Source organism: Parasteatoda tepidariorum, chromosome 7 (genome assembly GCF_043381705.1).
Source record: "Parasteatoda tepidariorum isolate YZ-2023 chromosome 7, CAS_Ptep_4.0, whole genome shotgun sequence".
NCBI lineage: Eukaryota > Metazoa > Arthropoda > Arachnida > Araneae > Theridiidae > Parasteatoda > Parasteatoda tepidariorum.
The window spans coordinates 31,035,049-31,061,284 of record NC_092210.1 but is presented as its reverse complement, the minus strand read 5'-3'; the positions used below and the strand labels follow the sequence as shown (position 1 = coordinate 31,061,284).

Sequence of the window (26,236 nt, the reverse complement as noted above, 5' to 3'; positions counted from 1 at the left end):
CCCGCTCTCGGACCTTGAGCAAATTGATCCAAGTGGTCACCCACCCACTTACTGACCACAGCCAGTGATGCTTGACTTCGGGATTCTACTGGGAACCGTGTCTTTGCGATCAGTCTACCGTGGGACTCAGATCGATAGCTATCGGCTTGTCTGGGAAGTAAAAACAGCGTTTATGAAATGCTGGCCATATTGTCACAATCTTGCAGCTGAGTGCGAAATTTCAATTTAAACCATTTTTAACAGTCTCACAACCGACTGCTGCGGCTATGGTTAAGTCTTGAGTTTTTTTTTGCACACAAGTTCAATATTTACAAATATTTCTGCATGCTAGAGATAATGATGCATACTGGAGTTTATCTTACAAGAATATAAATTTATTTCGTTTTATCTCAACATATGACAACATAATTTTTTACAAAGTGAAGGATTATGAAGTTTTTTTTGTTGCCTTTATGGTTTTTCCGCAAGTTTCTCATGAATATTTTATTACAATATCAACATGATAATAAAATATTGTCTTCTAATACAATGTAAATGAATATAGTTTTATATGAAAAATATGAAATTCTTTGTCCTTTTTATGCTTTGATGAGTAAGATGATAACAATACCCAAAATTACGTTACTAAAACCAATAGTATCTAGTACACAATAATTGTAAAAAAATGACACAAAAACTTGAAATGCTGCTCGTTATTCCATAAACGGAATTTCCATTTGATTTACATTTTTTCCTATCAACTGTTTCGTGATCTTTCCAACTGCCTTCAGATTCTGTTTCACGTGGTTCTGGGTGATTGCCGTAGAATCGTCTGTTTGGTGTTCTTGGTCCGATATCATCTGGACCATATGGATTATACGTTTGCCGGACATCTGATGAGTCTGTGAATCCGTGTTCTTGGCAGCGGGGATAAACTTTGTCACAGCCTTTAAGTTGTGGGTGGAAGAACTTCACAAGAATCTTTGTGGTAACGTCTCCAGCATCTGTTCCGCAATATCCAGAAACAGCTTTGTACATGCATTCTCTGTGACTTTTTAACGCACTACAAATAAAACAAGCAAAAGCATTTAATGTTTCACATTTAAATAATTACAAATGCGCTTATAGAATAATGGCAAAGAAACAAATAAGGGGATAAAAACAATATTTTAATAAAATTTCAATACAAAAACTACTTTATTTTTAATCGAAAAAAAGCAGTTCTATTTGAAAAGCGTGCGATAGTATAGTGATGAGACTTTTTAACGCACTGCACATAAGACAAGTAAAACTATTTTATGACTTATATTTAAATAATTAAAAATGCGTTTATAGGAGCCACGATGGCTCAGGGAATTAACCTTCCAATGAGGTTACTCAGGTTCGAATTCCAGCGGTGGCTGGTTGATACGAATTCTACATCCTAACTCGCACGGACCACAGTGCTGACGAAAAATATCCTGAACGGTAGACAGATCATGGGTTGGAATCGAGTTAACCATGAAAGATTCTCGTTGCTTTCCTCTCCATGTAACGCATATGTGGATTAGTTCCATCAAAAAGTCCTCCACGAAGGCTAGTTTTGTTACAATGCTTAATTCAGGAGTTCATTTGTTTTTTGGGTAGGGATCAAAATTATAAGACCACTGAGTTGAACATTGATAGTCCTATAGGTTGGCTGTTCAACTCCATTTTAAAAACGAAATAAAATGCATTTATAAAATAGCAAGGAATCTAAAAAAGTAATAAACAGTTTAAATATCAAAATTATTTTATTGTTAAGCGAAAAAAAGTAATTTTATTTGAAGATTTAAGGGTCAATATAGTGATAAGCCTTATCTTTTCCTGAGATTTTTACATTAAACTTGTAAAGCAAGTTTTGAATATTTTATTTTAATAGTTCATCAAATTCCCACTAATTATCAGTACAATACATAAAAATCTCAGTGTTTTTATTGAAAGCATAGTGTTTAATTTACCCAAGATAGTCTCTGAAACAACTAAAAAACGTGACTCATCATTACTTAAATTTTTTTAATCATCAACAATATGTGCTTATTCGCTTTTTCAGCTACTATTGAGAATTACATGTTAGAGATGATATTAGAAAACTGTAAATTGAGTTTCATTGCAATATTTTCTTATTCATAACAGCTGTATCAGATATTGTACTGTGCATTTATATTGAAATGCGGGTTTTTTTATTTATGTAAACATAAAAATGAATTTAGGGTTAAAAAAATATGTAAATGAAATTGTATCGATACAAAAAGATAGATTGTTCCATGCCTTTTTTTAATGCAACTTTTTTAAATAATTTTATTTTTATTTTATAACCATCGCAGAACAACCGACGCAATTTTAGGTTTACGACCATATATGGCAGTACTTTTACTTTCGTTACTTGTACCGTCGGTACAAGTAAAAAGTACGTACTTTTACTTGTACTTCGTTACTTTTAAAATTTACTACTTTTACTCGTACTTTCGTTACTTTTTTAGGGAAAAGTACAAGTATTTGTAACGGAAATATCGAATGAAATCGTTACTTTTTTCTAAAACTCGGTAAACTTTCTAAAAAAAAAAAAGTGCTTATGTTATTTTAATTTATAAAATTAATGTGCAATATATATGCCTTCACAGCTAACTTCGTGTTTAAATACCTTCTGTTTCAACAGTTTCAACTTATACTGCACATTCAAATATTTTTTACTAGCTCAAAGATCTCAAAGCTATCTGAAACCCCGTGTTTGCTTTGTTTATGTTTGTGCTTTTAAAACGCGTTTCTTAAGAGTAAAACAATTTTAAATCATTGGTAATTTAAATTAATAAAAATAATAAACTAAAAATTGAAATCAATAGATAAAATTTCTTTTTCGTGCAAATCCATAAAAAGTTTGATATTAAAATTATATTTAATTTTAAAATTATATTATACGATTATATTATAAAATTATATTATAATATTCTTCCGAATTTAAAAATAAATTAATATCCATAACTTTCAAAATTAAAAATAATTAAATAAATAACAACAATTTTGCAAAAACATTAAAGAACATAAGAATATTATTCAATAAAATTTTAGGTTACTTTGAATTTTCGATTTTCTAGAAATGTACTTTTAAATCGTTACTTTTTTTGTTCAGTACTTGTACTTTTACTTGTACTTTTTACTCGTTACTTTTTAAAGTAAGAACTTTTTACTTTTTACTCGTTACTTTTTTTAAAAATACTTGTACTTTTACTCGTTACTTTTTAAAAGTAACGTTGCCATACATGTTTACGACTACCAATGTTCACCTCCACAGTCTTGTACTTTTGAACCCAATTCAGAAGACAAGAGAACGCCTGGATAAAGTTTTGGGAGAAATTTACCTTCGTGGACAATTTTTGATGGAAGTTACCCACATTTGCGTTGCAGCGAGGAAAACCTCCCACAGTTAGCCTAACGACAAAGGGACTCTAACCAAAGACCCGTCTGCCACAGAGGATATTTTACGTCAGCACTGTAGTCGGTGTGAGTCAGCTGCGAAATTCGTATCAACCAGCCATCGCTGGGATTCGAATCCGTTTTACCTAATTGGAAGGAGGACGTTCTATTACCTGAGGCATCACGGCTCTTTTTAAATTCATTCTAAAAAAAAAAACATGAAGTAAAGTTTCGCTCATGAGTGATTGTAAAATGATATTCAAGTTTTTCAGACGCTAATGAATCAGCGTAAAGATCGGGAACAGCAAACAAAAAAAGATTTAAATTTTGTTTTGTGTAGTATAGTTAAATACGTTGCGACTCTTAATTTCCTCCACCAAATCTGTGCATCTAGAAGATGCAGATTTTTTAATTATAAGAAGCATTTCATATATTGCATTCAAAATCTGTTCTAATTGTAGAAATCCTTTCTTCTTCACATAATAATTTGAAATTTTTTTTCTCGTTAAATTGTAAATTAAATTTAAATTCACGATACTCTTTTCAGCGAATTGTTAAAAAATTGCTACTTTTCTTGGATTTTTTCTCAGATAGTTTTCTTTATGATTGGTAAAGTGATAATATTTCACATTAACTTTCTCATGAAAGAAATAGTTGAATCATTTTAATGATTAAATAATAATTTTTCATGAAAATGATTAATTGAATCATTTTAACAATAAAATGATTCAATCATTTTTATTGTTTTATTATTTATTCTTTTTAATTTTATTTCTACGCATATTAATGTGTTAATTTAATTATCAAAATACTTCAACCACCTGAAATTCAATAGTTATTTTAATAGTAAGAATATTATTTCTGTAAGTAGAAATAATATGTTTTGTTTTTTTTAAAGTTGTTACGCATACTTCCAAACTTTTTAGAAAATATCATTTTCATTTTATGATGAATAATTGTTCCCATTTACATTATCTTCGCATTCGAAAATATTGGAAAATATACTTCATTAAAAATTTATTCTTTGATTACTTTGAATTTAACTTTAGGTCTGAGAAGATTTTTATACTGATCTTTTGTTTTCATAAATAATATATTGACAAAAGCGCTAATGATACTATCTTAAAAAAAAAGTTTAGAATTAACAATGCAATTCAAGCTATTTAGTTCATTATTTTCCAAATTGGTTATCACATACCAGCATCGAGTTGTTTCTTCGTATTGCATTGCGTAACTTGATACGTCAGGTAAATCTGATCCACAGAACAAAATTTCTTTCTTTATTAATTGAAAACATGGGGAATTTCCTTTGTATTCTAAAGAATGAAATATAAATAATCCTCTTTAACATGCAATTGAAATAAAAATTACTTAAAACTCATCAAAGTTTAGTAAGAATATTGAATACCTTTCTATCGTATCAGTTATATTATAGTATTTTTCATATCAATCACATAAAAGTATTTAGCACATCAATCACGTAAAAATATTCATCACATCAAGTGCCTTATTTATCACTTCGCTCTCACTATCACATCAATATATAAGATTTATAATTTCAATCTTATAAGAATATTTATCACATCAATCACATAGAAATATTTATAACATCAATCACATAAGAATGTTTATTACAATAATCCCATAAGAATATTTATCACAATTATCACAACAATCCAAAAAAAATATTCATCTCATTAATCCTATAAAAATAATTATAACAGTAATCACATAAGAATATTTATAACGCCAATTAAAATAAAACATCCTTTAAAAACGCAAAGCACTTTAAAGTGATTCTTTCATCAGGAAATTGTGTCGGGAATTTGACGGAATTTTTTTCTAATTCATCTATCTTATCCTTGAACTCTTTCTATGTTAGGATTTTGTCGAGTAACAAAGTGATGTTTAAAAATCAGTATTTGAAGTTTCCATAGACTAATATCTCATTTTATTCTATGACATAAAATTTTTAAACTTCAAATTAAGTTTTATGCATTTGTAACATGCTTTAACATTTTGATATTAGAATAAAATTTACTTCGAGTAAAGTAAACGCATAATGTTACGTTTTAATAAAAGAAACAGCAAAAATAATTTATGAATTTTGAAGTTCAATAAATTTCAGAAAATTTTAAATTAAAGTTCATAGTATTTCATGTTTTGATAGAGGCGTTCGATTTCAAATATATTCCAAATATCAACTAATTTTGCTTTTTTCTTTCTTTCATTCTTGAAGTTTGTATTTTTGTGAGACAATTATATATATCATATCATATTAAAAATTATATCATATTGAAATATATTTTCAGAATTCTGCACAGAATTAAGTGATGTTAGTCCTTGAAAATGAAAAAAAAAATCAGAACTTCTTCTGAATAAAGGAATGTGTAGATATACGCTTATCTGAGAAGTTTATTTGACACAATTTCATTTAAAGTTTATTAAAAAGAAAATTTTTCTCAATAGTTTGAGTGATCGTTAATATGTTTTAAAAAATAAAAGATTAAAAATGCGAATAATGTTAGCTAGATCGTTGTGTAAAATAAAAGTATTAAATAACAGTTTGAAATAAAAGTATTTCTAATTGAATTTCAGTAATATTTCTACATTTGTGTAAGGCTTTATGATATTCATAATAATAAAATATATAAATTCATAATAATAAAACTCATCCCTCATCAATACAAGTCAGTTAGAAAAACGAAACTTAACATATTTTTCACTTGCCCAGTAAAAGAGTAATTCAAATTTAATTACTCAATATAATCTTTTTTTTTTCTTCAAAAAAATGTTTCAAGAATAGCAACGAAAATTGAAAACAAGCACTGTTAATAAGGTTATGAATCTACCACCAGAGTGGAAGTTAACAGCGGATTAAAAAACCCTTAGTATCGAAACAAATAGTCAAAAAATAATGAAGACTAAACTTTTCAACTCATGGTTTATATTGCCAAACCGGGGTTTCGAAACTGGGTGTTTCATGTTAAGTCAGTATCAACGATGGATAAGGGGGTTTGTTCAAACTCAATGACATCTTTTGTATAACCCCCACTGCGCAGTTTATGTTCATTACGTCAAGCTGCTAAATATATCTGGGTTAAAGCATTCTCTTTTGGTCTAGTAAAACGTAAAAAGCATATATATATATATATATATAAATANATATATATATATAATCCTAACAATAAAAGTTTGTATAAATCTAATATTTTTTTCAGGGCAAGAACTTATACGAATATTTTTTAAAAATTTTACACCCCTATTTTTTGAGGGCAAACTTCACGATGCTCAGCAGAATTTATTTTTTTTTTTTTACATTTTTATAGTAAATTAAGACAGCATTACTCTATTGATCTTTGTATATATTACTACTTGAGCAACTTTAATAAAGATCGAAAGTTATTATTTGAAAGTGGATGGAAATGATATTAGTCCATAAATAGCTTATGCAACTTTTTCAAAAGAATAAGAAAATAAGCGATGTTTAAGAGAAAAAAAATGATATTCATTATTATTTATGAGGAAAGCTATTTTACCTGACCTTTGTTGGAACAAGCTCAAAAGAAAGAATTGAACGCGAAACTGACATTAAAGTACTGAAGAATTTAAAAAAATTCCTCGAGGAAAGCGCAATTGTGTTATTTTAAATTGCGTGACATAAAAAAATCGATCGCAAGCATTTATTATCTTAATACTTATTTTTTGCATAGAGAACTAATATTATTTTAATTACGAGATTCAAAAATCGATTAAAAGATTTAATATTATCAAAGGTGAAAATATGGTGAATTAAGTTAAATACAGAAAATACCATCAATAATATTTTACCGTTCGAACTTATTATTGTTGTGTGTAATATATTATTAATATACATACAATTATTATATAGATACAATTATTATATACATACAATTATTATATACATGCAATTATTGCATTATATACAATAATAACATATATTCGAAACTGATACATTCGATGTAAAACTAATCTATGTTAAATAGTTAGTGCAAAGTATAATATTAGATAAATTTAGTTACGAAATAATTAAAACTTAGTTGCTTTTAATAAATATTTTGAATTTTTTGATGGGGGTTATTACAATCTGGAAAATATAGTTTCAATAGTCAGGGGGGAATTAGAAAGTTAAATCTCCCTAATTTTTTTTTGGAGTTCGTATCTTCGGAATTAATTCCGGGATTTAAAAAGGCTTTGCACTTATTTATAATACTCGTTCACTGAATTCCACTATAAAAATTGTTTTTTAATTATTGTTTGTCATTATTTGTTGTTTAATTCATTAATAATTGAAAAAAAATGCTAGATTGTTAGGAATAAGAACTAATACATCTTAAATTGTATAAGTACAAATCTTAAAATTTGAGCGAAATTTTCTTAAATAATTCCTGCAATAGAAACACTGAAAAAGTATTTTTGAATTTCCTTTCATCGGGAATCTTTAATCCGATTTTCAAAATTTTAGTTTTCATCAATTAAAATAATTTATTTATATTTTTATGAATTGTAAATTATTTTCCCTTTATTTACATATGCTCTGTAATAAATTTTTTCAATTCTCAGTCGGACGGGGAGCTGCTGGAACAATGGCATAGAAAAATTGCTGCAATATCCGTGAAAATATTTCAATTAATTTGGCAACCATGAAGAAAAATAGAAAAATAAAGATTTCAACATTTAAAGAGAATCTTGAATAACCTTTAGATGTTATAGACTTTAAAGTTAATGTGAAAATTATGAAAAATAAATGGAATTTGTGTTTCTAAGAATAAAATTTTTTTGGGAATGTCTTCGAATTTAACGGACACCTAAAAGAATTGATAATCAATTCAAGTTTCTGTTAGTTTAATCATGCTATAGTATCATAACATTTTTCCGGAAAAAGAATAAATTAAGATATTGATCGTAAAGAACATTTTAATGACACTTATTTAAATAATTTTACACTTTTACGTTCAAGGATTTAATTGAATTAACTCCCATAATATGTTGTTTAATGATGCCAAATGGGTGATTGTGGCGTAGGCCGCAACCTTAATGGGTTTTTTCTCTGTAATTTACTTAACAGTAAAAACATTTTAGATTAATGAAATATTTTTGGATATTTGATAAAAAATATATTGCCTGAGATATAATTATTTTTTTATCTGAGTTAGATAAATTCTTGCTTTAATCGTTAAAGGAGCGCTTCATGATTTTTGCAGTCTAGTAAAAGCTATTCGAATCATTAAATTTTTCTGATTAATTTGAAGATTTCTAAAATGTGCAGGAATTTTTGTATTATAATGGATTAAATTCAAGAACATTTGAAAACATTTTTAAAACTTAATTTTAAAACATAGGAACTCTAAAATTACTGTACATATTCAAGTTAAAGGAAAGAATTTTTTTTCAAAAATCAAAATTTAATGTTGCTTACTATAAAAATCAGCAAATATAAAATGGAAAGAAGCTAAATTTATCTGAAGATATTAAAATGGAAAGAAACTATTTATTTAAAGATCTAGTATAAAGTTTTTATGAAAGAAAATGAAGAACAAATAAAATATCAGTTTTCATAGAGAAAAAATTCTGAAGATGATGGAAAAAAATATGACATTTAAATTTGGTAAAAAAATAATAATTTTGTTTTAAAATTTTAAATAATGCTGTTATAATAGATAGTTAGAGTAGAGAATATATCTCATTTTTAAGTTGCGAAATTAACTAATAAATATTATGTTTATAGAGATTTAGAACTGAGTCTGACGCAGTTTTTTTCTTGATAACAGCCTTAAATTTTTATTTTATTTTTGGTAAACAGGAGGGATCAAAACTATAAATGTAAGTGAACTTTAAAAATTTATAAACTATTTTTTTTTTCAAAATAAGGATGAATTTAGCATAAAAACTACAGATTTTTTAATGTTACGCTAGAAGCACTACAACAAATTGCAATGCATCAGTATCAATAAAAAAAAATTCTCGATATAATATTGTTGCCAGGGCTTAGAACTAAAATCTTTAAAAAATTTCAAGTGTACACTTAAATAGAACTAAATATGTTGTTTAATATTTAATTGTTTTAAAGAATTCTAAACATTCTTAATTAAAGCACAATAAAAATAATAAATTCGCACTTAGACCTTAGCTTATAGTTGAGAACAGAGTTAACGTTTTACAAAATCTATATACAATGTTTCAAAGAATTCTATAATAAATTTTTTTTTGGCAATGTGGATTATCATAAAGAGATTTTAGTAAAATTAACGTTGTTCTGAAAACGAATTTAAAGTATTATTTTCTTTCATATTAATTTTTTTTTATATAACTATTATTTTTTATATGAATAAAATATATAGAAATCTTAACACACATTCTCCATTTAAAGAGATTTAGAAAGATAATGAACAGAAATTCAAATGCAGACAATAGAATGCAGTTTACATGATTTTTTAAATCGAAAAAATAAGTAAGAATTAGCAGATATTTTACACATTTATATAAAGAACTTAGAAAAAAAATCAAACTTTCGTCGATATTGTCAATATTTCGTTGATATTGCCTCGTCGGATGTTTTAAATAAATTCGACCGATCGATATGAAAAAAAATTGTGATTCTGATCAATCTTTTTGATTTGTTCAATACAAATCTAACGTCTAATATGCATTTCGCATTAGATAACATAAATTTAGAAATAAAAAAAAATTTACATTACTTTTAAAATTCATTTAAACTTTATTTCGTCAAGTGAAATAAATTTGCTGAATTAAATGTCTACATTCAACTCTGCATAAACATTTCTTTTAAAAAATATTTCAAAGCAAATAATTTTTTTTTTAAAAATCAAGCAAACAAAATGCAAAAGCTTTTCCGGATTCAATGAAATAGTTCGTTACAATATATTAAGATTTTAATAATCCTCTTGGCAAAATACCCGTTAGTTTTTACCAATTTATTTTTCTATCATGCATATCAAAATGTATTTTTCACAGTGGAGAATAAGTGACTTCGTGCTTTGAATTTGAATTTTCTCTTCGGTAGATGAATGTTTTAATTCATTCAAATAGTAAGTTTAAGAACGTATAATAATACTTACGGGTTGTGATTTCCGTTCCTGGTGGACAAACATTGAGATAAAATGTTTCCACTCCTCTTACTTTTTGAAGGTATTGGGTATTTTGGGGAACAGATAAATGATGTTCGTTTTCAGCAATGCACTTCCTCAACCGTGATATTCGTCTGTAAAAGCAACAACGAATATTTAAATTAACTACAAACTAGAAAAAAGAACAAGTTTTTTAATTAAAATTTGGGTCCATATCCACTTCGGGGGTCTTGAAAAATAACTCCTACTACTGCTTGTTTCTACTGGACTTGTTTTGAGTTGAGAATCATATTATTATTTTTAATTCGCGTAAAGATTTTCTCGGAGAGAGGGGAAAATTGTAGTAAAAGCTCCATATAAGGAGTCCGTTATTACAACAAATTCCGGGATCACCGTCAAAAGGCCAATCTTAAAGGTACAAATGTAGTATGTTTATGACGAGTTAAAAATTGTTCTCCTTCCACTATTACGACAAAACTGTTATTAGAGAAATAATTTTTTCTATGGTTTAAATGAACAATATTATAAATGAAAAAGGTTCAAATGGAATGCATTTTTGTTTATTCTGCTATCAATACAGAAAAGCGAAAAATTAATAATTTATCACTTTATATTTATAAGGCAATGTTTGTATAACCACCGGCTAAGTTATCTTCTGAACAAAATAAATGTTTTTTTTCCCATTATTTATAGAAATCTTGCTCTCAATCCTGCTCCTATTATTTATAGAAATTCTGCACTTTCGAAAGAATTTACTCTTTGTTGATCGTGTGTTATCATGAACAAGGAAAATATGCCCCCCATCCCCGATTTTCCTATTTCACAACTTACTATTCAAATCCATATTCATGGTAATCTATGAAAGACAGAAATTGTAGTTTATTTTATTTTTGCAAAAACTTGTTCAAATATTCCTGTCACGGGCATTTCTGCCATTCATAATATACATGTCTAAGTTCAGTCGACAATTTGTGGGCAAAAAGTCTATTCTAATACTTATGTATTTTAAATCAAAATGGTCGTTTGAAATAAAAGAAAAAGAGATAAATATGTCTATTTCACTATTAGTTTTTTTATTGTTATTTAAGAATAAATATGAGTATTTTCTTACAACGACAAATTTGCTATAGCGACAGTTTAATCTGCTATTGTGAATTTTTATTTCATAACTTGCGTTTAACAGTCAACCCATTCCAGATATTACAACTATCAATGTTCAATTTCGCAGTCTTGTAATTTTGAATCCAACTCAGTAGACAAAGAAACTCCCGGATCATGCATTGGAATAAACTAACCTAAGTGGAGGACTTTTTGATGGAACTAACTCGCATTTGCTTTACATGGAGAGCAAAACTGGTTGAAAATTCCCCGCGGTTAACCCGACAGCAAAGAGATTCTAATCCATGATCCCTCTACCATTGACGATATTTTACGTCAGCACTGTAGTCGGCGAGCAGGAAGCCATCCGACCAGCCACCGATGGGATTTGTACCATGTCATTGTCGTTATAAAGGACTTTTACTGTGTTTCGATTTCATTTTTTTTCTGTTAAATTATGGAAAGCATACATTATTGCGCTTTATAGTTTGAAGAGCATGCATTTTTTTTAAGGATGATATGTGAAATTTTTCAAACTGTTACATGATTCCATCAGGTTAGTTGGCTTAGATTACTTAACAGTGCTTACCCACAAAAGGCATCGATCTTTTCAGGACTCGTGACGTCTAAAAACAAGTGGGATATATCGCCATTAATAAGCATGTCTGAATAACATTGTATAGCTTTTTCTGTTCCTTCTTTTTCTTTGATAGTTGCCCATTCACTAGAAACTGCGTCTGAAATATAGGATAAATTATAAGTATCAGTTTTGGTATGGATGAGAGAGTAAAGTTAGTAGGACGAACTTAAATTTATTAATTTAAAAGTAGATGGATTTTTTTCTTTCGAAAATTTAACTTTTAATGCTAGATAGAATGTCCTTCTGAAATAGTGTCATGATGTTCGAAGAAGAATGCCGAGTTCGGAATCGGCTAGACTGCAATTAACGACGAAGGCTAAAGTTTAATCGATTATGAAATAAACTAAAAGGAGGAATAAACAATATTAATCAGAAATCCTTTTAATTTTGATCTTAGTAACCAACTGATTTTGATGCTTTCCATCATGCCTTCTTCAATGTTTTATTAGATTTTCCTCTTTTTAGTACTTTCTCGGTTAAATAATACTTTCCTACCTTTAATGTGTGTATACTGTTATTTTATTTTTGACAAGTATTCCTAAAATATATACATTAAGGATGGTTATTAAAGAGCACTTTTACATCTCTGCATATAGCAAATGACAAGCGTGAGTATTTGTTTGATTGCGTGATGTCTTAAGGATACATGGGGGTACTTACAGTTATGAAATTTAATATGATAGTAAATCTATACCTGAATGAGGGCTCCTAGAAACGTATATTTGTTTGAATTTTTTATTGCGACTTTTCAAATTTTCGAATTCTGCGTAGGATTAATATTAGACAAGATAAAATTAGATTGAGCTTAAATGCAGATGGTTTCAATTTTGAATTTTTTAAGAAATCGCCAGCCAAAAATAGAAAACACAGTAACTTTAAATACAAATGTTTCTATTTCGAAATGTATAAAAATGTTAATGAAAATATAAAACATCACTTCAGAAACTATTCCTAAATTGGTTGAAAGTCGTTCTGAAATGCCACTTTTTTTTAGTAGAAATATTATATGATATTAATTTTTGCATGACGTAAAGCATTCCCTCAACATTCCGTTGTTGGCCAGGGTGGTCATAGAGGTTAAGGCTCAACAATTTCGAGACAAATGGCAAATTATTTCATCAGGTCAAAAATACTTTCTTACAATTTAAAGTATACATTTTAAAGTAATTTCTGTTGCTGATCAAAAACTTTAATGCCTGATTTCGTGGTAGATCGTTCGGGTTATTCTACGTGCTGAAGGCAAAAAAAATGTGATGGTATATCTTCGAATCATCCACATGAAAGTTTTGAAGATCGTCGCCAATAGCCCATGGTGCAGCTGTAGCGCAACATAAATAAAGTACTACTACTACAATAAAAAAAATTAACAGCATCGATCTCCTCTCCCTTACTAGTAAGCACTTGAGAAATATTTTAGGTGTATATGTGCGAAGAACTTAGATCAATATATATTTATAACGAGCTTTAAACTGCTGACCCAATTCTGAGTTTATGACAACCAATGTTTAACTCTGTAGCCATGTAATTTTTAACACAACCCAATATGGAAAGGAAAACCTCAAAAACTTTTACGTCAGCACTGGGGTCAGCGTAAACCGGCTGCAGAATTCATATCGACACACCAGCGCTGGGATTCAAACCTAGGCCACCTCACTGGGTGGCGCACACTTTAACCTCGCTCCCTTATAATCATGTTGTTTTGAAAACTTGAAAATTTTTCCGTAGAAGGTTGCCACTAAAATATAAACAGCTGACAAATTCGATAACTCAATTACTTTCTTTTTTCTGCATTTTTCATATCTATATTATAGTCATATATGCTATAGTCATCTTAGACATACTTCTTTTTCAAATGCGTCATAGCCTACTATAGGCTAAAGCAGTTTAAATAAACTTAAGTTATTCAGAGATCATAGTCCGAAAACAGAACATTTAAATGAGTTTTTCTTGATAATGGAGTTTTTGTTTTCGATGTTACAAATTAGAACTTTTGTTCAATAGAAATATGAGTTATTTTAATATTTTACACAAATTTAAACTTCCCTGTCAGAAAATAATGCATGAATTTACTTTTCAGGCTTGATATATCCATTCGTTGTTTTTACTAAGACGTTTTTGCTAAATAAAGCAATTGTTCTAAAAAATTCCATTTCAATCATGGATTTTCAGAAGATTATTTCTGAGAAATTTTAAGATGTAAAATTCCTAAATACAGAATTAGATCTAATAAAAACGCATGGAAAAGAAAACAAATATAAAGTTTGTAGGGCTAAAAAATGAGATTTAACTTACCATACAATAGAAAAAGTATCATATTCCATACAGCAATCATGGTTTAGCAATTTCGTTGTGAATAAATCTAGACAAAAATATATTGGCTATCATTTTTCTTCAAAAGAATGACACAACTGTTTTTAGTGATTCAGACTGGAACAACATCACCGGATGACAATCTTCCGTTGACACTATTTCCGATTTCTGAAGAGAAATTTTCTTAAAATGGTAACTTCATTACTAACTTTTACTGTGTGCGTCAGATATTTATTTTAATTAGACCAAGTATCGATATCCGAAACTTGTTTTCTGTTAAAAGGATTTATTTATGAATCCAGTATTTTTTCTTTATTTTAATAAAGTGCCCATAAAAGTGAAAAGAATTTTATGAAATAAAAACTTTTAAAACTGCGTTTATGTAGACTTGGGATATGAAATAAATTTTTTTTTTTGATATAAAAGAAAAAATTAGACGAAGGGCAAGTTTTGGAGTGCGCTAGGTGTTTATTATAAAATTGTTACTCCTCCTTGTTTTATTTCATGTCTGACAAAAATGAGATAATTTACCTCTCTTAAATCAACTAGATAAGTTCGTATTTTAAATTTTTCATTTTATTTTAATATTTTTAGTTTATGTTTGTGTCAGAAACATGTTAATAATAATGGCGATTATTAACTTAATAATGGTGATACATTTTGCTCGCATTATTTAGGAAAATATGTCAACAGTTTCAAAACTTCAATTGGGATTTAAGTACTTTAGCGAGTTTAAAAAGTTTTGATACATCGATTGCAAATATCCACTTTTACAGAAATGAAAGCGAGTTAATAAATGCACAAAAAATAAGCAAAAAAAAAGTAATAAAACAGAAGATGTTTTAATGCACTATATAAAACTTAAAGGATTTTGAAAATTATAATAAAAATATATAAAAAAAATTATAATAAAAGAAAACGAGAAAACGAATTTGAATTAACCACATTGAGAAAACGAGTTGCTAAATAAATCAATAAAAAAAGTCTATGTTAACAAGTCTGTCAAAAAGACTTCTCTTAAAATTTTTTAACAATTATTCATTTTTATTGTTCATCATGATTCTTTTTTTCAATTGTTTACCAATTTAAGTGCCAAAATACAAAAAAAGGGAAAGCACGAGACTAAATAAAGAAAATCTATAATTATTTCATTCAAAAAATGCTGGCAATTTTATTCTAATAATGAAAGATTTTGATATGGGGCTTACTATAGTTTAGATAATTTGCTAAAAAAAACCAATGCATATTCATAAGAATATTTTTATGTAATATAAAAACATAATGGTCTAACGCAGTTTTCTATTGTTGTCGGTGCATTTTTATTCACCGGAAAATCACATGATAGGACCCAGTTTACCCACATTAATTTTCATATTGATTTGGTTGTCATCAGCATAAAATTGGTAAAAGCTAAAAAGATATTGTTTTCCTATAAATATTTTAGTATCTCTAATTTAAAGGCATTTACCTGAACTGTTATTATCATGTTTTTTAATTTTGTTTGTTTTCTAAATTACGAGTTTAAAAGGATATATTTTATTATTATTATTATTAGAATAACGTAATTCTACGTTACATTTTAGGATAAAAGTTATTTATTTATTATCTTATAAGCCGTTTTACAATTATTATTTCTTGATACAAATTGCATTCATATACTGTTATGAATGCGGTTAAAGAGATTCGTTACATAGTTTAGAACTTTACTTTCAGCTTCATTCACAAAGTGATGAATTAAAAAATTATGTTTGAAATATATCCTCCAGTTTCTTGAGTAAAAATATTAAGTAACAGTTGTGAGCGTACTAAATTTGTTATAACAATGTACTTTTAATTATGTTATTTCAAAAACTGAATGGTTAGAAAAATGATTTTTGTTCAGTGATAGATCTTAATCATAAAAGGAATATTTGGACGTGGGAAGTGGCGGCTCAAGTGTTCTCTTTTTAGTACATATATTTTTAGTTGAATAATTTTAACTGTTTTATGCCAAGAAACAGCAATTATTGCGAAGCAATAATCGGGGTTGGAGAGCGTTAACGAACAGGGAGGATAGCCTTCTAGTATGTAATATATATAATTCTCTTACGTGGCTCCCAAATTATGGCTGTATTTCTTTTCCGCCGGTGGCAACGTTTGCTTTTTTTTGTTTACGTTACTATTTCTCTTACACGGCGAATCGACCAATGATTGCCCCTAAAAATGTCACATGCCAAATCTAGCTAAGGTGGCTCAACATGTAGCACTTTTAAAAATGGAAACTGAAATAACCAGAGAGCATCAGCTGCGGCAATCTCATAGTATTGAGCTAGGCAGAAGTGAGTAGTGTTTGTCGATAGATCTCTATTTTAGTATTTTGTCGAAAGCGCTTTTTTTCACGAATTTATATATTACGAATTTATTTGACGATTTTTGATTTATATCACGAATTATACTATAGCACATATCTAATAGGTTTAACGAATTACATGTCATTTATTTGAATTCAAATTTACTCTAATGACTTAGTATTAACTGAAAACATGTATTTAAAAAAAAAAAATTATGGATTTGAATGATTGTTTTGAATTCTTAGAATTTTGTGCATTTGCAATGTACCTAAGTTAGTAGCGAGCGAAGCGAGCTTGGTTTGCGAAGCAAACCATACAAGATTGTGTAGCAATTTTCGGGGGTTAGCTAGCGTTAGCGAGCAGGGGGCGCAGCCCACTAGTAGTCTATAAATTTTCAAGCATTTTAATATAATAAAGAAAGATATTGTTGAGGTTTATAATTATTTCGAGAAAATCCATCTTTTTTCTAAAAGAAATTTCGTAAACAAAGAATATTTCTAAAAAAACATTTTAATCAAATAAAGATGGACTTCGTATGCATACAATATTTTCTGGGAAGACCACCCTTTGCTAAATTTTTTTCTTAAATACACCTATTCGTGACCTTTCTAAATATTCCTATTAACTTATAATGGAATATTAACCTATTCGTGACCTCTTCAAAACGAACTATTGAGGTTGAAAATGTGTGCCATTCGTGTCACTTTCTGCGAGTCAAAAATTAATTCCTATTTCCATTCTCATCTTTCAAGAAACTTATTAAACATACGGGAATACAGCACGTCATTATTCCATTTATGCGTTCCACGATTTTTTATACTATAACAACTGCGTATAAAATGGTTCAACGAACTGGCATTTTAGCTGATTCATTGGATATAATGTGAAATTGTATTATTTATTGCTTTACCGTTGAGTTGTTACTGTTTTTTAAGGTTACTCTGTTAGCAGGTGAGGATTTTTCACTTATAATGAAATGAATTCGACTGGAACCATTATTATGTGGGTGTAAATTATTATTTTTCTTTTTTAAAAAATACAAAAATCAGGCAGTTATTTTTATGGAAATGCTAGGTAAAAGGGGATAGTGTTAATATATGGCTCAAGTTCTATTATTTATCAGTAAATATTATTTAGAAAGTTTTGACAGAATCACTTTACTGTTCCATATTGCCAAACACAGTTGCATACGATACTTGAATGTTAAGCAATGAAATATAAAATTAAATCAAACGGAGGAAAAGCAAATTTGTAATTTTTTTCTATTTTAGACTATAGAGCCACGAGAGCTCAGTGGTTAAGGCACTAAACTATCATCGTGAAGAACTTGGGTTAGATCCAAAGTGGAGGCTCGAAGCCCTCCCAGCTTCAGATTTATGAGTACCAGCTTGTCTGGGAAGTAAAAACGAAATTTGCACAGTGCTGACCACATTGCACGAAATAGTGGATTCTTAACTACATGACCCCTCCTGGGCCACAACGGGTTGTGGTAGGAATGCTTTACTTTTATTTTTGATTACAATATTAATTTTTTCAGTAGATTGATGTAGGTAGGTACTTTATTTACGCCACACAGTAGTTTTCTATGGGCAACACGTCGCGGTCTGGGGAATATCCTTGAGGATTATGCGAAGACATGCCATCACAATTTGAGAAGACACTTCAATTTAGACATCTGAAGGGGAAGGAAATTTTCTCCAGATCTCTGTAACTGTGGTACTGCTCTGCGATCCACCTCAGATCTTTCGGTTACACAGATTTAACGACCACGTATCAATACATGTAACGCTCCCTCTAATACATGCAACGGTGGATCTTAGCAGAGCCAGACTCTCTAACCTTCCAGTAAAGTGAGATATTATATTAATCATTAATATACAAATTGCATATTTTAAGTTTGACTTTTGACGTGAATTTTTTTAATTGAGAAATAATAGACTTTAGTAAATGATTCCATAAGGCTAGAGTGGATAAATAGTCCTAGGGTACTCGAACATATTGTTGAGCTTTCAATGTTAATGTGGGTTAATTAGTAAGAGGGAAATTATTTGCTATATTAAGCAAATTTTGAGAAGTAATTCATTTTTTCATGATTTTTTTCTGCAATATTTTAGGCTGTTATTTTATTTGAAATATTTCTGAACAAGGAAAAATTTAGGAAAATTTCTCTTTTTAGTTGATTTTAAGTTGATTATCGGTTGAATCTTATTATATTTTTTGAATCACTAATAAAATAAATTTTATTATTTTTTTTTAAAACACTAATAATTCAAACTTCGTTCACTTATTTAGTCACATGAGTAACAAACTCTGTTTCAGTTAATATTTAGTATCGAAATCCATTTAATTAAAATTAAAAAAAAGTATTAAAAATATTTCTAATGTGATAGTTGGTCTTTGAATCAGATTTTTCAAGTCTAGTAAATAAAACACTGTTTATATGTATGTGTGTACGCACCGTATACAAATCCGAAATTCTTAACAGATCCACACCCAATTTAGTATACAGCGTACATATGTCATAACAATGAAAAGATTTTTGTTATTATTCATTGTATGAATCAAGCAATGAATTTAAAAATTATTATTTCCGGGTTGCATAAACGTGTTTTATATTTTTTTGTCCAGTTCTAAAGTTATGCGGAGTACTCTGAAAGTAATATTAACCTTAACCCTCAGTGGTTGTAATTTTTTTTTAGATTCTCAATGTTAATTTATGGCTGAGAGCTACTATGCAACCAAGTGGCTCGAATTATTAATCTTTAAAAAATAACAAATGCAAACAATTTTAGGAAAAAGAAACAAAAAGTAATTTTAGAATTATTTTCTTTTCCATAGGAAAAATAATTTATTAACAAACAGCAAATATTAATAAATAATTCTAAGATAGTGTTATCTGAAATATGACAGTGTGCTATACAAAGTTAGAAACACTAAATACAAAGTGTTTGTCGAATGTCTCAAACTAGATCCTTTTGAGACAGGACTACAGCCCCCAGATTGATCATCTTCAAAAGGTTCGCACTCATCATTCAAATAGGTTCCTCCCAGCAATTTCCATAACTTCGTCACGACTTGAGCAGCTACCTCACCGCAAGTACTCACAGTTGCATTTGCGGAACATTGTATGTGCTCGAAATAAATGCTAGATATGAGAGTAGAGATTGTTAAAATATTTTTCTTAGTAAATAAACTTTGATGTTATTACAAAATAACTTCAACGTTATAATATTAAAAGTCAGAAAAAAGGACATATTAGTTGCATGTAAAAGCTTTAGTAATATATAAAAAAATTTCTACAAGGTGTACTAAAAAAATTTAAAAAAAATATAACGGGAAAGCAGTTATAAATGGAATCATATGAATAGATTTACTAATTACTCTGAGGAATTTATTGTTGCATTAATACAAATACTTGAGCTTGCCTAACTCAGTTTCGAGAATTTCAAATTTAAATTAGCTTTGTTTCTAATGTTACAGATTTTTTAAAAAATGATATTTTTAGTCTATATCTTGTCTAAGCATTTAGGCTAAGATATGTTATATATGAGAAGAGGTTGCATAAATGTTGCGCCAGACTTTTTGAGTGAGTTCGGGAGCATCATCGGGGGTAAAATTGCACAGGAACCTATGCCAGGAAATGTCGTCGTTCACGGCTAGGGGTACTTCCCTATTGTGACCTGTACAAAAGCAATAGAAAGAACTTTGTCATAATAGGGAAGTGACCTTTTAGGCACATTACGACACTTCAGGACATGGGTTACTATGCAATTTTCATCCTGATGATTCGCCCTAACTCTTCTAAGAGTTTGTAACTGTAATTTATGAGACCCCTTTTTTTTCTCTATATTTTTAAACTTAAACATTTTGATAAAAATAGTCTAAAAATAATATTTAAAAAAATCTGTAGTTTGAGAAGAGGTACCGAATGCAAATGTGAAATGAGTGATCCAAAAATGTAAAAGATCTAATCAAAACTTCATGCAACAGAAAAAAAAGTTCCTCAGTGAAACTTTGTAAAAAAAATGGCATTTGCAACTGCATCAACGTCTATAATTTTAATTTTAACTCAGAAATGTTAATTAACATTAAAATGAAGAAGCCATTAACAAAATAGAAGTATTAAACATAGAGTATTGATGGAATAGCAACAGAGCATTGTCATTAACAAAGTATTATTGTGAAAATTACGAAATATAAATAAAAGATTTGAGGAAGTCCTCTGTATTTTACAATATGTATGATCAAATATTTACATAACTGGTCATGCATGTAGGACTTGAGAAAAATATTTACATGAATCTGGCCAGTCGGGTAGTATTAATTTTTGAGACCTGATGCAGTATTTTCAATGCCTGGTATAAACCAAACAAAATTTTTATATATTGTTTGCTATTTTAATTTAATTGTTATATTGTATACAGTAAGACATACATAGTTTATGTATAAAAGAGAAAGAAAAACATTTTTCCATTGAAACAAAGTCATTACTGTTTATAACATATAATATCTGTCATGGTTACATACGACTTGATAGAAGTTTTCCGCTGTAGAACTGGTATATGCCATTGGCAGTTTCAGTCTATACCAGAATTGTAGACTGTAATCATGGATGTCTGGAATAATATGAATGATACAGTAATCCAGAGATTAGTAAATAATGCGCATCATCGTCTATTTCAAGTCATATATATATGTGATGGATATAATGAAAGTAGTTTATTTAAATATATCCACCACATATTCCAATATATCCGCCACAACCACACAAACCGCATATTAACAGAAGTGTTTTTTTTTTCCGGGAGACAATTTTTTTCCTCTCTTTTAACAGTTTTGGTTTATTTTTTTGCCGAGGTTGGGCAGAAGCGAGTTGCTCTTCGTAAATATATAATTGTAGGAAAATATTTTTTAACGTCTAAGTTTCATTTTTATTGATTTTCCTTTGGATCATTTACAGCAAAACTTCAAGGTTGCTCCATTTAAATGGAGCACATTTTATTAACAGCAATTGTTGCTTTGTAGTAATTTGCACTAGTTAATAAAATTAGTATTCGAATTAATGAGCAACAGTTATGTAGATTTATAACAAAAATTTTAGAGAATTTTACGTATACCGTCCCATACATGCGTCCCTTACTATTTTCATACAAAAAAACTTACCAGCATGTTTGCTTCTTTAGTGTTCGGACATCGAACTCTTGTTCATCTAGGAATTTTTGAGAAGTCTGGTATTGTTCAGTGCATTGATCCAATTCAGGTGCTACGGTGTTGATACAAGCTGAATGCTTCAAATATTCTGAAATTAAATTATAAAATTAAGATTAAAATATAAAATTAAAAGTAAATAAAAATTACCAAAATTTCATAGTGTTGCCCCTCATGAAACATAAGTTCTTTATTATTTGATCACATGGCTTCACATCCTGGGGTGGCTGAATCCTTGTACACGTTACACGGTTGATTTGGCGACACTAGCGAAAGTGATAAAGTTTGGAATCTGTAATTGTGGACTTGGCTCGGCATTTATTTCTTTTAAACAGTTGAGTTTTACTCTCTTTCAATGCCACTGCCCGGTGTACATTTGCCAGGTTCTCTGTATACTGATGTTATTTTAAAGTGTCACTGCCCAGTGTAAAATCAATTTGGCGACAAGCGTCAATGCATCATTGACGTCAATGCATCAATGCAATGCATCAGCGCTGGCAGCATTATTCAAAATTGGGATTAGCGTGTAAGGTGTACTAGGATCTTACCTCTCTGGTGTATTGAAAATGATTACGGCTTGAGTTATGTCTGAATTTTAGCCTAATGATTAATTCACCAAGGATCAGATATAAATTACTTTAATTTCTGACAACGTTTTGCAGGATTTAAAAGATTTAACAGTCTGTACACTTAATCTTTACATTCTATAACTTATCATTTTGCAATCTGTAGATATCGTTTGTAATTCGTACATATGTTGCCAAAAAGTAATAAACATTGTTTCTTATAGAAATATATGAGAAAAATACAAAATATCAAATACATTACTTTTAATGAAATTTAATTTAAATCGTTGATAGACAATATACGTATGTGTTTAGATATAAAAATGTATATTTAGTTGCAAATTTCACAAAAAAAATTATCAGTTTTACTTACCTTTTCTTAATTCACTCTCTTCATTACAGAAATCATGAAAGAACTGATCGGCACCTTTTGTAAGAATATTAAATATTTCCTGCTGTTTCCCTGGCAAACAGCTTTCAGCATAGGTTTTTATACATTGTACTGCCATGAGCTGTTTTCTAAAACATATAACATACATAAGACAAATAATTATGACGAACCTGTAAGAATTGGAATTTTCTATTTTCGTGTAAACACCAGTGAATTTTAAAGAAAGTTAGCACATTCTTTAGATGGATTCAAAGCAATCATAATGTTGTCACAATATGTATTGTTTCTATCCGGGGGATTTCTTAGTTTCAAGGCAGAATTAAGATTGTACAATAATCCTTGTTTTTGTCAACCCAACTGTATGTTTGGGGGATATATTGCAAAACTCTGTGATGAGGACTTAAATTAAGCATAAAATTCATTTAAGTTTATCGGTTAAAATATTTCCTGATGCTTGGCAAGAAGGATTCGTTGAGCGAAAGATGGAGGATTCTCAAACTAAAGACGTGCTTGAAGCGAAATTAAGAACAGAATTTGGCTTCTAATATGCGAATCTTATCTAAGATTTGCAGAAAGGGATATCAGATCTTGGCTATTGATGTTTGACTATAGTGAAGTCCCTGAACTCAAGAACTCAAAATGGGTTCCTAAGCAAAAGACATGTATGAAGAGAAATCAAATACAAAATTTGTGTGAGTCTTATCCAAGAGCTGAAAAAATAGATGTGCTTCCGTTTTTATCCACTGATCAATATGAATTAGAATTTGCAACTACGTACAAATGAAAATTACTCAAAGAAGTATATTGTGCGCAAGAAACTGTCTGAATTGCGACATTTCAGTACTACTCCGTGTATCCAACAACTAGCAAATAAAAACATTCACAGGTATTCAATTTAACGAAAAGTGACTAAAGGATAGAGTACTCGCCTTCCAATGAGGTGACGCGGGTTCGAATCTGACCGTTGGGTCGTGGATACGAATTCCTTACTAGACTCGCACAGTGCTGAAGAAAAATATAGTCAGTTGTAGACGGATCATTGGTTAGAATCTCCTTGCTGTCAGGCTAACCGAGGTAGATTTTCGTGATTTTCCTCTTCATGTATCGCAAATGTGGGCTAGTTCCATCAAAAAGTCCTCCATGAAGGCAAGTTTCTCTTAATGTTTGATCTAGGAGCTCCTTGTTTTTTGGATTGGATAAATTATAAGGTTCTGGATTTGGGCATCTATAGTCGTAAACTCAAAGTTGGGTCGGTTGTTCAACAACGATTATAAATTTAAAAAAAAAAAAAAGCGTACTAGCAAGCAATACTAACATTTTTTAATGATTGAATTCCTTTCAATTCATTTTAATAAAATCATTAGTTTGGGAACATAAAAGCAATTTTTGAAATGAAGGGTATGGATTTAAATGTTTTTGTGGTTTAAATGTAAAATAAAACATGTTAGAAAGTAATAAAAATAACGTGTTAAAAATATGAAAAAAATATTCACATTTTTTGAGTTCTGCAAATGAGGGACTGAACTTCTAGAAATAATAAAGAGACAATCAGACAAAATTGATTGGATAATACTATTTCAAACTGTGTTTTGCTCAGAAAGGTCACTTTAGCATCTCAAATTAAGTCGGGAAATTTGTTTTAAACTTAGTAGGCTGCATATCTAAAACTTTTTTTTTTTCGAAAATATAAATTCTTAATAAATTTTAATCAACTGTTATGTAAAAAAGAACAATTAACTTTTCCAACAATGATTTTAATGAATTTATTATCGATGATGTGATATAAGTACTGTTTCACAGAAAGCATCATAATATTTTTTCAAGACAAAATTTTATAATTCAAAATTAGAAACAAATTTAAGAGCATTCAGGAAACTATTTTTCCACATGATTATCATCAATATTTAGGCATTCTTCCTTGTGAGAAACAGACTTGCTTACACCCTCTTCAAAGATAGATACCGCCAAGAATGACAACCATCGATGGACACCATTTTTAGCGTAGTCATCGCTGTCTAATCGCATCCAATATAGTGTTTTAAATTTAAGAACAATTAGTAGTCAGAAGTGCGAGGTCGGTGCTCTATGAAGAGTGATCGAATTTCTACTAACAGTATTATTTTATTATATAACCATCCTTGAACAGCTAACCCAATTTTGAGTTTACCGCAACCAATATTCAACTCAGTATCCTTGTAATTTTGAATCCAATCCAGAAGACGAGGGAACTCCTGGATCAAGTACCGAAATTTGCCTTCGTGGAGGACGTTTTGATGAAACTGACTTGCATTTGTGTTACATTGTGAGGAAAACCCCGAGAACCTCCCACGGTTAGTTCGACGTCAAAGGGATTAACACATGATCCATCTGCCACTGAGGATGTTTTAATTCAACCCTGCAGTCGGTGAGAGCTGAGTGCAGAATTCGTATCAACCAGCTTTCGCTGGAATTCGAACTCGGGTCATATCCATAGGTGGCGAGCCCTCTATCCCCTGAGCCACCAAGACTCTGTCAACAACAGAATTTATGAGTAAAATTTTGAATGACGCAAGCGCAATGGGTATGTGCCATGTCATGGTGTATACCTTGATGCCTAGACTGAGCATTCCACGCCTTTAGTTTTGAATTGCACTCCTTGATGTTTCACAATATTTGGGTAACACTGATGATTTCACCAATGTAAAGTACTTAAGCAGAATATCCTGTTTACCCCAGAACATAGAGCAGGTGATTTTATGTGCTGACAACGTTGTTTTGAATTTTGGTTTTATAAGGGACCGTGAGGGACTACACTAAATTTATTGTTGTTTAGAACCTGAAGCAACATTACAAGTTAAAATTTTCGATGATTAAGTCTATAATATGTTTCTATTGAATTAAATATTATTAATTTAAGATTTTGGATCTCCTAATTGATCTACGCACAAGCAATAATTTGGGAAGGGACTGGCCTTTTCAGTCTTTCTAAGTATATAGCAGAGTTGGCCGTTGATTACAGTAATCGATTACAACTGTAATTGATTACAGATAATTACAGCTATGTAATCAATTACTTGTAATCACGATTACAAGTAATCAATTACTTGTAATCGTGATTACAACTTTCAAAAAATTTTGATTACAGCTGTAATCATGATTACAATTTTGATTACAGTAATCAATTACTTGTAATC

The 26,236-nt window shown here is 29.4% G+C and overlaps 2 protein-coding genes across 2 annotated transcripts in view; both read right to left on the bottom strand.

Annotated features, from left to right (window-relative positions):
• Window positions 1-352: 352 nt before the first annotated feature.
• LOC107457086 (uncharacterized) lies at window positions 353-14,718 on the bottom strand. The gene is made up of 5 exons (XM_016075147.4): window positions 14,551-14,718; window positions 12,208-12,355; window positions 10,512-10,654; window positions 4,610-4,727; window positions 353-1,042 (listed from the first exon to the last, which is right to left on the bottom strand). Exons 1-5 carry the CDS (start codon window positions 14,588-14,590, stop codon window positions 625-627), a joined length of 867 nt encoding a protein of 288 aa, XP_015930633.1. The 5' UTR covers window positions 14,591-14,718; the 3' UTR covers window positions 353-624.
• A 4,989-nt stretch (window positions 14,719-19,707) lies between these two features.
• The window catches only part of LOC107457083 (uncharacterized), an 18,878-nt gene continuing 12,349 nt past the window's right edge, over window positions 19,708-26,236 (bottom strand). The window contains exons 3-5 of the mRNA XM_016075142.4: window positions 23,046-23,191; window positions 22,062-22,197; window positions 19,708-20,043 (exon numbers count right to left, since the gene is read on the bottom strand). Coding sequence (XP_015930628.1) covers window positions 19,791-20,043; window positions 22,062-22,197; window positions 23,046-23,191 — 535 coding nt within the window. The 3' untranslated portion in view covers window positions 19,708-19,790. The remainder of the gene's footprint in view (window positions 20,044-22,061; window positions 22,198-23,045; window positions 23,192-26,236) is intronic.